The following is a 13,631-nucleotide window of genomic DNA, read 5'->3' on the forward strand; positions in this document are numbered from 1 at the left end:
CACCTGTCTGTAATTATCAAGTGCTCCTTCAGATCCTAATTAGTTGGTTCAGTTGTGTTTGATCAGGGTTGGAGCTGAACTCTGCAGGAAGGTAGATCTCCAGGAACAGGGTTGGGCACCCCTGCTCTACTATAAAGAACCTTTTGTTCGTCCATGAAACTTCTTGGAACCATCAGTGCCAATAAAGAACCTTTAATAGTTTTAAAAGTGGATATCTACAGGTTATTTAGGCTGTTTTGTATCTGCATCTCACCAAACCTGAAGAAACAAAACCGTTTTTTACATCATCATGAATTTGTCTTTGGTGCTGGACACCACCTGTGGAAAACAATTGTCAACCAATAAAGTATTTATTTATTTAATGAATTACATATGTTTTATTTATGGTATTTATATGGCTGCTTTAAGTGTTAGATGTGCAGTGAAATGTTATAGGCCCGTTTTAAATAAATAAAATGTTGTTTCTTGATCAAAGAAAATATGTTCTTCTATTTATTTGTGTCTTATTTGTCTTCAGTAGGAAAAAGTAAGTAAGTTAATTCAAAATCATCTGTTTATCGCTTGTTGGTTGCTGCACTCCTCATTGGAAATTTGGTTTAACATTGACTTTCCCATCATTAGAGGTGAATACGGAACACTTAGAATCAATCTGATATCAGTCTCTAAGAATAAACCTTTCCACATTCCGTTTTGTTTCCAATGTCAAAGGCTGCACTTTGACTATTTTTGGATGAAGGGGCTTGGAGCCAACCTTTGAGTTACGCTATGACCTGCTTATGCTAAAAGAAGATTTAGACTTAGTTGATTTGAGGATTATGTCTTGAATTAAGGCAAGACACCGGTGAATAAGGTAAACATTTTAATCAGCTATCCCCAGTTGATTTATTACAAGTTTTCTGAAGTTATTTTAAACATGCAAATTATGCATTGTCTTATTAAATGTGCACACATTTCCAGAAGAAAAAAATTAATAAATAGGATAAAATCGGGTTCAAAAGCCTTCAGGTAAAAACTGAACAAACCCCTCTGTAAAAAACATCCAGAATATAGAGGTGAGGACAGGATTTTTGGCTCAGATGCAAATGCAAATAACATGTAACAAACAATTAAATTGTGAATTTTGGATGATTTATTTTCATTAGTCTGAAAAAAGACATTCTATGGAAGCAAAGCCCAAAACCTCAAAAAATATATATCAGGCCTATAGCCTATGTCACAGTCAGACTTAGTCTGCTTATAACATTTATAAATCTGCTTATAAACATTTTTCCCCAAAATACTCTGCTAAGTATTTCCAAACGACTTTCATTCCTTTACTGAGAGACAATGTAAATTGTTAGAAAAGCAAGAAATATTAAGAAAATTCACAGAAATAACTAACAACTATAGGCATCAGTGTACCAACATAAAACCTTAAAAACAAAACATTATAACGTTCATTTTAATTTATAAATGAATGCATTTAATGTGACGTATTCCCGCGTCCACGCTTAGCCAGTGCAGAACCATATCCGCAGATTCGAGATATTTTGCAAAATGCACAAAAAGCTTGTACAAGGTAGAACAAGTTTCGGTTTTTCATCCATATAATAATTAGAAAAAATAAATTATATTTTATCCATTACCTAATGTAAAGCTGGAAACACAGCGATAGAAAATGTTTTAATGAATTGCAAATTGGTGAATTCAAAGATTGATTTCCGCCGTTTGTTTTCAGGGCGGGTTGCGTTAGTGTACATCAGCTCGCACCAAAACAACATGCATATAAAGCTTTTGACACAAAGGCAGACTTTCTAAGTGACCATTATGTTTTTAAATTTACGATTATTTTGATTGCTGGTTGTTCTGCAACATAACGTTCAGTAGATACAAAAGGTTGTTAAAATACTGCGGTAGTGTCGGTATTTGAATGTATATTCACAGGGCATAACGTGACATTTTATTTTCTCTTTTTGATATAAAGAATGGACCGACCATTCAGGTGTGTATGTATGTTTTCCAAATACGTCCATACCTTCATTACAAAATAAGTTAATCTATACCTTAGATCATGGTTGTCGTGTCACTTTCTATATCTATATGTGTTTGTTGTTGGATCTGTATGATAGCTGTTTGTCTGTGGCATTTAATGTCCTGATATTTTCATGAGTTCAGAAAACTGGAATATCAGTTACTTGTTTGATGCAATCTGTTTTTTTTCTACCTGTCATCAGAGATAAAAAAGCTGTCAACTACGCAGTCTTACAAGACGATGATGGTGAGAGATTTACATTCATAATATTACTTCAAAATGCTCAGAGCTAAAGCCAGTTAGACCTATGTTTACACGATTTCTGTGACAGATGAAGATTTTGCATGTGTGAAACCTCCTCCCAAAAAAGCTCGAACAGCCATCAAAGACCCTGATTCTTTGAGAAACCACAAAACTACAAGTGCATCTCCAAATGAAGTCGTTGATCTCACCAGCTCAGGAAGCCGGAAGAGGTTACAAAAACTTTTCTATCAAAACACTTTTTATTACTAATTAGATAAAATTCAGAGTGTAATTATAATATCAACACACAGAAGAGCAGTAATGGACCACTGAGTATATAAATATGTAATAGCACCATTGACGGGTGACTGATGTGTTGTTTCAGGACGTCTGTGGATGATAAACTTTATGAAAGAGATTTAGAGACGGCTCTATTGTTATCATTGCTGGACAGGACACGGGATGGGGAGCCTACAACCAAAACAGGTGAATGTACTACTAGCATAATGAAGCATTATAAAGTTCATTCTGGTGCAGAGCTATATTTTACTGTTATTTTATGCCTCTCTGTGTTCTGCAGATGATAATGAAAGTTCTCAGCCTCCTCAGTGTTCGCCACCGGTTCTAATTCACTGTAGTGCTGAGGGCAGCCATTTAGGTAATAAGGAATAATTGTTTTGTCTTTTACAAGGCCACAACCTGATTCTATCTTCTTCGGTTATTTGTACAGATTCTAAGTACATGTTTATGGAGCTTTATTTGACATATTTCCATGCAAAAACCTCTAAACAAAACTCCCTTGATTTTGTACAGTTGGCGAAGGTCAGCCTGCTCCAGATTCTCCTCCAGTGCTGTCAAATTGTAGCATTGATGGCAGAAGTTTAGGTAATGCAGGTTTATTATTAGTCAGATTTTAACAAATTTGAAAATGTAAAACTCTTTTTGAGAATACAATGAGGCTGATATAAAAAAACAAACAAGACTTCTATGATTGTTACAATTTGTAATTTTCTATGCATATGCACCTCTGTGTTTTTTACTGTCCTGTTTTCAGGGCTGAATCTGATCAGTATAGACACCTCCCCTACCAGTGTTTCTAAACAGAAGGAAACCTCAAAGGAGCAGAGAAAACCACTGAAGGAGAAGAAGGACAGCAGAGACGATGAGGACTACCAGCCTCAGAACACACCAGGTAATCTGAGGACCTTCACGCTGTTAATTATTATGGAGCTAGACTCTGCTGCTTATGTTTTCAGTACTTACATGGTGAAATGTCGTACTTCAGATACACAATGTAGCCATTTGTTTAAGGTTGTTCCTGTTGCAGATTCAAAGAGTGATGCAGACTTCACTGAAGAAGATGAGAGTGAAGACGAGACATTCACTGTGAAAAAGAAAAAGAAGGTGGTGAAACAAAAGGCACCACCGGCTGCGAAGAACAAGACAGAAAAAAAAGACAAAAAGCCAACAAAAGCCTCAAAAGCTAAAAGCTCAGGTTCTTTTTTTCAGTTTTTAAATTTTGCAGTCTGGTGAAAGATCATATCAGCTATAACATCTCTTTCTCTGACAGCTCCCATCCCAGCGATCTGTCGGAGTCCAGCTGCTCCTGTGTCTGGACTGAAGAAGACGCCCACTACTCCGCCTCTCTCTAAACCTGCAGTCTGCTCCAGTCCTGCAGGGGCCAGACTGCCTAAGTGGAATCCCCCTGGTGAGACCAAAGGCTCAAACCATCACTGTGCATTTGTGACTTTTGTCCAGAACAGCTCAAAAAAGCAAAAGTGTCCTCTTGTAAACTCTTTCTAACTCTAACTCCAGGTCAGGTTGGTCGGAGTCCTGGTGCATCTCAGAATGCACATGTGAAGTCTCCCGGACAGGGGCTGCGTTTAGGACTTTCCCGTCTGGCTCGAGTCAAACCCCTTCACCCTAATGCTGCTGCGAACTAAACAAGCTTGTTTTAAAGAAACAATGTAATCGAAAGCTTCACAGCGGCATTTGGTAACTCGTAGTGCATGGGGCATCTCTTGGCTTTCATGGTAGGAAAAAAATGGTAAGAAGTCTGTTTTCAGAATGGATATTTATTTCTGAAATTTGTCCAGAATTTAAGACCTTTCATCCCTCGCTTACAGTAATATAGGGAAGAAATAACTTTTGTTTTGCTTTAAATATTTTTAATGTCTTTTTAATGGTGTGTTTTAGCTTTGTAAATATGCACTTTTTGATAAATAAATTGATAAATGATAAATATTTTTTGATAATATGCTAAAATGAGTTTTTCCAAATATTCTGCATCACATTTCATTGTTGCATAAAAAACTGCCTGTAAATCTCTCATTATGCTATATTATGATAAAACTGAGATGCATAAGCTCAGATCAGGCCTGTGATCAATCAGTTCCAAAAATAAATACAAAATCTGTGCAAATTGAAAGGAAACAAGATTGAATCCAATATTTGGTAATAATATAGCATAACAAGAAATGTATAAACTCAAATTGGGAACACCAAAGAAAAAATTTGGGAAGTTGTTACACTCTGAGAGCAGTGAAGTCTGTAAGTTTTAGTCTAATGCAATAACATTAACTAGCATTTTTGGGAAAAAGAAAATCCTGAACACAAATAACCAGGACACAACATGAGGGTTAAGCAAAGATGTTTTTGTAATCTAATGAAATATGAAATATGAACCTCTTTGCATTTAGGTAGTGAAAACATCTTATATTTGTTAATGAAGTGACGTGACATGTGGCCAAGTATGGTGACCCATACTCGGAATTAGTGCTCTGCATTTATCCCATCCAAAGTGCACACACACACACCGTGAACACACACCCGGAGCAGTGGGCAGCCATTTTTGCTGCGGCGCCCGGGGAGCAGTTGGGGGCTCGGTGCCTTGCTCAAGGGCAGCTCAGTCGTGGTATTGGAGGTGGAAGAGAGCGCTGTACATTCACTCCCCCCACCTACAATCCCTGCCGGTACGAGACTCGAACCCGCACTCGAACTTTGGGTTACGAGGCCGACTCTCTAACCATTAGGCCACGACTTCCCACTATAAGTTATGTGTTGTATTCCTTTCCTGTAATAAATGTGTTGTATTCCCTCAGTTAATGCTCAAGCGATGCCTCCCTCTAGTGGTTAAAAAGAGCCATGTGTGGAGGAGAGGAGAACAAGAGAAGCTTTTCCTGGCCACAGTTATATGGGGTGGACCTTTATTTTTGTAGAGCTTCTTTTGAACAATATTTATTGTGAAAGCAATATGCAAATAAAACTGAAAACCAGTTCATCACCACTTCGTTTTCGGAGTAACTTATAGTTAAACTTATAGTTTGTTAAATAGCCTGTGTAACTTGTAGGTCTTGTTTGCAGAAGCAGTGTTCCTTCATAAATTAACTTGATGTGTAATACTGTGTGCCAAGTCTGTTTAATGAAGGTTTTCAGTGCCGCACCTAAATGCAAATATGAACCTCTTTGCATTTAGGTAGTGAAAACATCTTATATTTGTTAATGAAGTGACGTGACATGTACTGGTGACCCATACTCGGAATTAGTGCTCTGCATTTATCCCATCCAAAGTGCACACACACACACCGTGAACACACACCCGGAGCAGTGGGCAGCCATTTTTGCTGCGGCGCCCGGGGAGCAGTTGGGGGCTCGGTGCCTTGCTCAAGGGCAGCTCAGTCGTGGTATTGGAGGTGGAAGAGAGCGCTGTACATTCACTCCCCCCACCTACAATCCCTGCCGGTACGAGACTCGAACCCGCACTCGAACTTTGGGTTACGAGGCCGACTCTCTAACCATTAGGCCACGACTTCCCACTATAAGTTATGTGTTGTATTCCTTTCCTGTAATAAATGTGTTGTATTCCCTCAGTTAATGCTCAAGCGATGCCTCCCTCTAGTGGTTAAAAAGAGCCATGTGTGGAGGAGAGGAGAACAAGAGAAGCTTTTCCTGGCCACAGTTATATGGGGTGGACCTTTATTTTTGTAGAGCTTCTTTTGAACAATATTTATTGTGAAAGCAATATGCAAATAAAACTGAAAACCAGTTCATCACCACTTCGTTTTCGGAGTAACTTATAGTTAAACTTATAGTTTGTTAAATAGCCTGTGTAACTTGTAGGTCTTGTTTGCAGAAGCAGTGTTCCTTCATAAATTAACTTGATGTGTAATACTGTGTGCCAAGTCTGTTTAATGAAGGTTTTCAGTGCCGCATATTGTAAAATACTCAAAACCACAAAACTTTTTGTGAACAGTCTCATTGATAAATACAGTGTGCATTGTAATTTTGCACTGTAAAGTATATTTGACTTTTCATAGTTTAGTGAACTTTATTTGGGTCGTTTTCAATTTAAAAAATAAATTTTTATTACATACATTTATTATTGGTATAACATGTGCCATCCATTAAATTGAGGCTAAATAACATTTCAGGTACCCAGTGTTTAACTCTACCAGGATTCAATGTCCTGGTTTTCTCCCTCTGTTTTGTTATGATTAATGTGACCAACATTAGTGTCAAACAGTCAGCAAACATTAGTTTCACAAAAGCTTGAACCCGAACAATGTAAACCAGTGCCAGCCTCAGAGAGTAACTGACACCTGAAGACGGAAAACATCAAGAAAACAACTCGGTCTGTGATCTTTGCTGTTCTGATCATCATGAGAATAAGCTGTGTGAAGAGTTTGTTTCCAGTCTTGTCTGTCGCTGTGGTGTTTCTCTATATGAGCTCTGTCAAGTGGGAAATCCAAACTCAAGAGAAGCAGCTCCACCAAGTCCAGCAGAACTTCTCGTTGCACAGCGCACTTCTTCTCAACAAGCTGGACAAACTGGAAGCTCATTTAATAGCCGTGGGTGAGTTATTAATGTTAAATCTTTTTAGTAATCGAATTTGATGTTTCTTAGCAATCTTTAATGTTGGCTTGAAATCATAATTGACCCTATTTATTTTTTTACAGTTCATTCGCTCACCTTGACTTTTTTTCTGTGAAACATAAAAGAAGATATTTTGAAAAAATGTAGACAATTTTTGGGTCCATACTATTGAAGTAAATAGAAACTAAAACTGTTAGGTTACCAACAATCTTAAAAATAAAGGTTCTTTATTGGTATCAATGTTTGCAAACCTTTAACCGTCATGGTATCTTTTCATTGCATAGAAGAGTCTTTATAGTGGAAAAAGTTTCTTCAGATTATTGAAATGTAAAAATTATTACAATTCTTTGCACTAAGAAAAAAAATATTTTAATAACTGTTCACTTAAAGATTCTTAATCTAAAATGGGTCTTCTATGGCATTGCTGTCAAAACCTTCTTTTGGAGCCTTTATTTTTAAGAGAAGAATATTCTTCAGAATATTCTCTTTTGTGTTCCACAAAGGAAGTAAATAACTTGTTCTATCTGTGATATGAATAATCACACGAAAGTAGATGTCTTCAGTCAGCGATACAAATGTTGAATGTTTTATTCATAGTCAGCCATTATTAATTTATAAAAACAGCCAAAAGCAGTAGGACTATGAAGATAAAGCAAGTTGGTCATGTGATCTCAACCTGTTTGCCAACTCACTCCTTGGAAATTTTACTAATGTTACTAGGCTAGTGATATGACTTGACAAGTACAATCAAAAATATGAAAAAAAAAAAAAAATGACTGAGTGCACCTTTAGTTTAACATGTACATGTACAATATTATTTTAATCATTTTGGTGGGTTTGTATTAATGTAATTTGAAGCGATTTTTTTAGACGATATTTAAAATGAAACATTCTTGCAGAAGAAAAAAACCTTAAATTGAGAAATGATAAGAAGTCACTAAAGAAGCTGTTGCCAAACTCATACCTTTTCAAGCAATGGACTGTTGAACTTTCTGAGGATGACCAGAGGAAGGCTGAGGATCTCTTTCAGGAATACGGTTATAATGCCTTCCTCAGTGACCAGTTGCCTCTGGACCGGGAGCTGCCGGACACTCGAGACCACAGGTGAGTTTCAGCGGTTTATCGAAACGCTATGAAATTCAACATCTGTCTTGATGCATTCATCTATTTCTGTAGATGCATTGGCCGTGAATACCCCCACTATCTGCCCACCCTCAGCGTGGTGCTGATTTATTTGGATGAGGCTCTGTCTGTCATTCAAAGAGCCATTTGCAGCATCATCAACAGAACTCCAGCCCACCTGCTCAAAGAGATCATACTGGTGGACGACCACAGCACAAATGGTTTGTTTCTCTCAAAAAATGCCATCCAACCCTTGTCTCAGAGGCATATTGTTCACAAAATGAGTTATTAATTCTGGATATACCTGTTCCACAGAAGATCTGAAAACACAGCTGCATGTTTATATCACTTCCATCAATGAGAAGCACCCAGGCCTGGTAAAGTTGGTGACCCATTCAGAGCAGAAAGGACTTTCCCAGGCCAGAATCTCAGGGTGGAAGGCTGCCACTGGGGATGTGGTTGCCATTTTGGATGCCCACATTGAGGTCCATGTCAAATGGTGTGAAACTGCTCAGCTAACTTCAGTATTTGGCAATAAATGAAATATTTGCTCACCTAGATGGAATTCTCTATCTTAAAGCAATATTGCATTGCTTGTGTGAAGTAGTGTTGCTTTAGTATTATTTAGATAGCATGGTGACAATTTAGATTATGAGATCTCATTTTTTAAATTAGGGTGTACAGGAAAAAATAGAGTGTCGTATGAAGGTGGATGAAATGTTTCTCAAGTACTCTCTCTCTTTTAGGGCGGAGCCTCTGCTTGCACGTATGTTACATTTAATAAAGAAATTTAATCAATACTGAAGTCGTTGCATGCAAACCTTTTGCCAGAGTGCCTAAGCATCACCTAAGCTATACTTTCACACAACTGTTACAAGCGTGACAGGACCAATGACAGAATAAGGGAAAACAGAAAATGCCAGTCTTGTCTGTCGCTGTCTATATGAGTTTGATGAGGAGGGAAATTCAAACTCGAGAAGCAGCTCCACCAAGTCCAGCAGAACTTCTCGTTACACAGCGCACTTCTGCTCAACAAGCTGGACAAACTGGAGGCTCATTTAAAAGCAGTGGGTGAGTTACTAATGTAAGTTTTGCTTCAGTGTTGTTTTAGATTTTAAATACTTGATGAACACAAATTCTTGCAAAAGAGAGAAGCCCCAAAGTGATACATGAGAAGCCAGCAAAGAAGTTGTTCCCAAACTCAGATTTCTTCAAGGAATGGACTGTTGAACTTTCTGAGGATGACCAGAGGAAGGCTGAGGATCTCTTTCAGAAATACGGTTATAATGCCTTCCTCAGTGACCAGTTGCCTCTGGACCGGGAGCTGCTGGACACTCGAGACCACAGGTGAGTTCCAGCGGTTTTTGGAAACACTCTAAAAATTCAACATCCATCTTGATGCATTCATCCATTTCTGTAGATGCATTGGCCGTGAATACCCCCACAATCTGCCCACCCTCAGCGTGGTGCTGATTTATCTGGATGAGGCTCTGTCTGTCATTCAAAGAGCCATTTGCAGCATCATCAACAGAACTCCAGCCCACCTGCTCAAAGGTTCCCAAACTCAAATTTCTTAAAGTAATGGACTGTGGAATTTTCTGAGGATGACCAGAGGAAGGCTGAGGATCTCTTTCAGAAATACGGTTATAATGCCTTCCTCAGTGACCAGATGCATCTGGACTGGGACCTCAAAATCTGGATTTTCAAGGCCAGTTCTAGAAGTCTTGAGGTATTGATTCTGTCAGGTTCGGAAGAGACCTAGGTTTGAAATGTTCGTTTTTTTTTTTTTTTTGGGTCATCATTAGATTTATGATCTGCATTGCCGTTTTGCATTGTAAAGTATGTTTGACTTTTCCTGGTTTGGCAAATTTTACTTGGGTCTTTTTTAGTAAAAAAAAAAGACCTGTGTAAACTGCAGGAAGCAGGATTTTTTTGCAGAACCAGAGTGTTTCTTTATAAATTAACAATGTTACAATACTGTCAATAGTGTTACATTTTTATCACATACAGTAATTATTGGTATAATGAGTGCCATCTGTAATCATTAAATTAAGGCTAAATAAAATTTCAGTTAATAAATAACATTACATGACAAAAATTACAATTATTTAAAACCAATTGTAACAATTAAATGTTTACATTTTAACAGTTTTGTATTAATTGGATATTTTAGCAAGTTTATTTTTAATTTATAATTTGTATAGTTCAATTCAGCCTGCAGTCGAAAATCTACAGACCTGTTTTTTTTATGTTCAATAAGTGTTGATGGACTGTGGTGTCTGCCTGGTTCCTTTCACTGAATGATATTATGAATGATATGATTGATATTTTTAAAAGTGAAAAGCTGTACCTAATGTTTAATTCTTCCACCGCTACCAGGATTCAATGTCCTGGTTTCCTCCCTCCCAGTCTAGCATGAATCATAAAGATAAAGTGATAAACATCAGACAGCATAAATCAGAGTCACAAAATTGTAACCATAAAACATGGACCAGTGACAGCCTCGCAGAATAACTGATACCTGAAGAAGGAAAACATCTAGAAAATCTTTAAAAATCTTTCAGAACTGTGATCTTTGCTGTTCTGATCATCATGAGAATAAGCTGTGTGAAGAGTTTGTTTCCAGTCTTGTCTGTCGCTGTGGTGTCTCCCAGTCTAGCATGAATCATAGAGATAAAGTGATAAACATCAGACAGCATAAATCAGTCACAAAATTGTAACCATAAAACATGGACCAGTGACAGCCTCGCAGAATAACTGATACCTGAAGAAGGAAAACATCTAGAAAATCTTTAAAAATCTTTCAGAACTGTGATCTTTGCTGTTCTGATCATCATGAGAATAAGCTGTGTGAAGAGTTTGTTTCCAGTCTTGTCTGTCGCTGTGGTGTTTCTCTATATGAGCTCTGTTAAGTGGGAAATCCAAACTCAAGAGAAGCAGCTCCACCAAGTCCAGCAGAACTTCTCGTTACACAGCGCACTTCTGCTCAACAAGCTGGACAAACTGGAGGCTCATTTAATAGCCGTGGGTGAGTTACTAGTATCTGTTTAGTTCTTTCTGTTTAGCTGGTGTTTTTACGTCACTCTCTAAGCATTTAAAGGTGGCATGAAATCAAAATTGACCCTACTTACAAAATAGGTTCTTTTGTGTTCCACAGAAGAAATAAATGCATTTATATATACAGTATCTCACAGAAGTGAGTACACCCCTCACATTTTTGTAAATATGCTATCTTTATATAAAAAGTATATTAGCATCATGCTTTTGTCTATTTTCACAATACAACTTTTAACACACTTTAAAACAATTGTAATTTAGTATATTTTCTAAAAATATATTTTACAAAAATATACTTGAATGTTCTGTTTGTTTTTTATAAGTATATTTATTTGCACTTTACTTAAATATATTTTATGAATATTTTTTAACTGTGTGCTGAAAATGATCATTGTAACAATGCATTGAAAGTATACTTTCAAAGTACATTATTAAATAACCTGAAGTCGTAGTATATTTGTAGTCACATTTTTGAGTAAACACTGTCTGTATTGCATGGCCAAAAACTGAAGTTCACTCACTCTGCATTAATATTATTTGGGCCCAATTTGGACATTTTCACTTAGGGGTGTACTCACTTTTGTGGCCAGCGGTTTAGACATTAATGGCTGTGTTGAGTTATTTTGAGGGGACAGCAAATTTACACTGTTATACAAGCTGTACACTCACTACTTTACATTGTAGCAAAGTGTCATTTCTTCAGTGTTGTCACATGAAAAGATATAATAAAATATTTACAAAAATGTGAGGGGTGTACTCACTTCTGTGAGATACTGTATATATAAGGCCTTTTGACCTTTTTAAGTTTTCTTATTGTAATTTTAAAAATGTCATAACTTGATGCAGTTGTTGAACACTCTATTCGCAGTCAGTGATTTTTAATAAACGGCCAGATAGCAGGAGGATTACTAAGATAAAGTGAGTAGTTTTTCAACTGTCTGCCCCCATGAGGAAACGCTGCTAATTTGACTGGGCTTTAAAACCTCTTTAAAAATATTTTTTCAAAAGTACTGAGTGCAACTTTTTTTGAGTCAGTGCACAGTTTTCATGTACATGCACAATATTATTTATAATAATAAATATTAATATCACAATATTATTTAGCACCATTTTGAAGCAACATTATGGGTTTATATCAATGTAATTTAAAGTGATTATAGACAACCAATTTTTAAATAGATACACCAACAGAAATTTGTGAATGTCTTTGCTGGTATACCAGAGTTAAAGATTCTAACCAATTTTAGTGAACTAAATTTTTCTTTTAAATAATGTTTTTGGAGAAAATATGTTTGTATAGCGTATAGGGCTATAGGTTATTATAACTAATTAAAAGCTACTCAAATAAATACATAAACAATAGTAAATATATTTACTATTTATATTTATATATATTTACTATATTTCACTGAGGGGAAAATATTCATTGAATTTACTACATTTTTTGAAGGAAAGTGGTTGCAATCAATTTATTTTAGCTACATTTACATAAATTTAGTTGACTAATTTTCAACATTTTTTATTTAAATGTAGCTAAAATAAATTGTTTGCAACATACCTATATATATTTATACCAGAGTTAAAGATTCTAACCAATTTTAGTGAACTAAAATTAAAACAAAAATTGCAGAAGAGAACAGCCTCACAGAGAAAAATGAGAAGAAACCAGCAAAGAAGTTGTTCCCAAACTCATACCTCTTCAAGCAATGGACTGTTGAACTTTCTGAGGATGACCAGAGGAAGGCTGAGGATCTCTTTCAGAAATACGGTTATAATGCCTTCCTCAGTGACCATAGAGCTGAGCTGAGCTCACTCAAAGAAGAGTCACGAAAAAGAACAGGTAAGCCTTTCAAGCTTCTTTATTCCTTAAAAAAACTTTTGAAAGTTTATGATTTATTGTCGTATCTTATTATTTGAAGATTAACCAGCTCGGCAACGCTAATGTATTAGCTAGCAAAGAGGAATTAACACGACATTACATCAAATTTATCAACGGCAAGTGACCGGGAGCTGCTGGACACTCGGGACCACAGGTGAGTTTCAGCGGTTTATGGAAACACTAAAAATTCAACATCCATCTTGATGCATTCATCCATTTCTGTAGATGCATTGGCCGCGAATACCCCCACAATCTGCCCACCCTCAGCGTGGTGCTGATTTATCTGGATGAGGCTCTGTCTGTCATTCAAAGAGCCATTTGCAGCATCATCAACAGAACTCCAGCCCACCTGCTCAAAGAGATCATACTGGTGGACGACCACAGCACAAATGGTTTGTTTCTCTCAAAAAATCCCATCCAACCCTCGTCTCAGAGGCATATTGTTCC

General features: G+C 36.8%; 3 protein-coding genes across 3 annotated transcripts in view; all 3 read left to right on the forward strand.

Annotated features, from left to right (window-relative positions):
* Positions 1-1,707: 1,707 nt before the first annotated feature.
* Positions 1,708-4,368, forward strand: LOC107656413 (RAD51-associated protein 1-like). Its single transcript, XM_016444275.1, has 10 exons — positions 1,708-1,981; positions 2,214-2,257; positions 2,343-2,484; positions 2,640-2,740; positions 2,835-2,912; positions 3,068-3,139; positions 3,309-3,446; positions 3,582-3,749; positions 3,825-3,962; positions 4,070-4,368. The coding sequence occupies exons 1-10, from the start codon at positions 1,965-1,967 to the stop codon at positions 4,195-4,197; spliced, it is 1,026 nt and encodes a 341-aa protein (XP_016299761.1). The 5' UTR covers positions 1,708-1,964; the 3' UTR covers positions 4,198-4,368.
* A 2,607-nt stretch (positions 4,369-6,975) lies between these two features.
* LOC107656230 (probable polypeptide N-acetylgalactosaminyltransferase 8) lies at positions 6,976-8,790 on the forward strand. Its single transcript, XM_016443991.1, has 4 exons — positions 6,976-7,105; positions 8,026-8,230; positions 8,303-8,469; positions 8,564-8,790. Exons 1-4 carry the CDS (start codon positions 6,976-6,978, stop codon positions 8,788-8,790), a joined length of 729 nt encoding a protein of 242 aa, XP_016299477.1.
* Positions 8,791-11,083: 2,293 nt separating this feature from the next.
* LOC107656399 (probable polypeptide N-acetylgalactosaminyltransferase 8) overlaps positions 11,084-13,631 on the forward strand; it is a 6,813-nt gene continuing 4,265 nt past the window's right edge. The window contains 1 exon segment of the mRNA XM_016444257.1: positions 11,084-11,276. Within this exon segment, the coding sequence (XP_016299743.1) occupies positions 11,084-11,276 (193 nt within the window).

Source organism: Sinocyclocheilus anshuiensis, unplaced genomic scaffold (genome assembly GCF_001515605.1).
Source record: "Sinocyclocheilus anshuiensis isolate Anshui unplaced genomic scaffold, SAMN03320099.WGS_v1.1 scaffold183, whole genome shotgun sequence".
NCBI lineage: Eukaryota > Metazoa > Chordata > Actinopteri > Cypriniformes > Cyprinidae > Sinocyclocheilus > Sinocyclocheilus anshuiensis.

Coding starts and splice junctions, on each gene's coding strand:
- LOC107656230 (XM_016443991.1), top strand. CDS start 6,976: ATGAGCTCTGTCAAGTGGGAAATCCAAACTCAAGAGAAGCAGCTCCAC. Junction 8,231..8,302: donor CCGGACACTCGAGACCACAG/GTGAGTTTCAGC, acceptor CTATTTCTGTAG/ATGCATTGGCCGTGAATACC. Junction 8,470..8,563: donor GGACGACCACAGCACAAATG/GTTTGTTTCTCT, acceptor CCTGTTCCACAG/AAGATCTGAAAACACAGCTG.
- LOC107656413 (XM_016444275.1), top strand. Junction 3,447..3,581: donor CCAGCCTCAGAACACACCAG/GTAATCTGAGGA, acceptor TTCCTGTTGCAG/ATTCAAAGAGTGATGCAGAC. Junction 3,750..3,824: donor CTCAAAAGCTAAAAGCTCAG/GTTCTTTTTTTC, acceptor TTTCTCTGACAG/CTCCCATCCCAGCGATCTGT.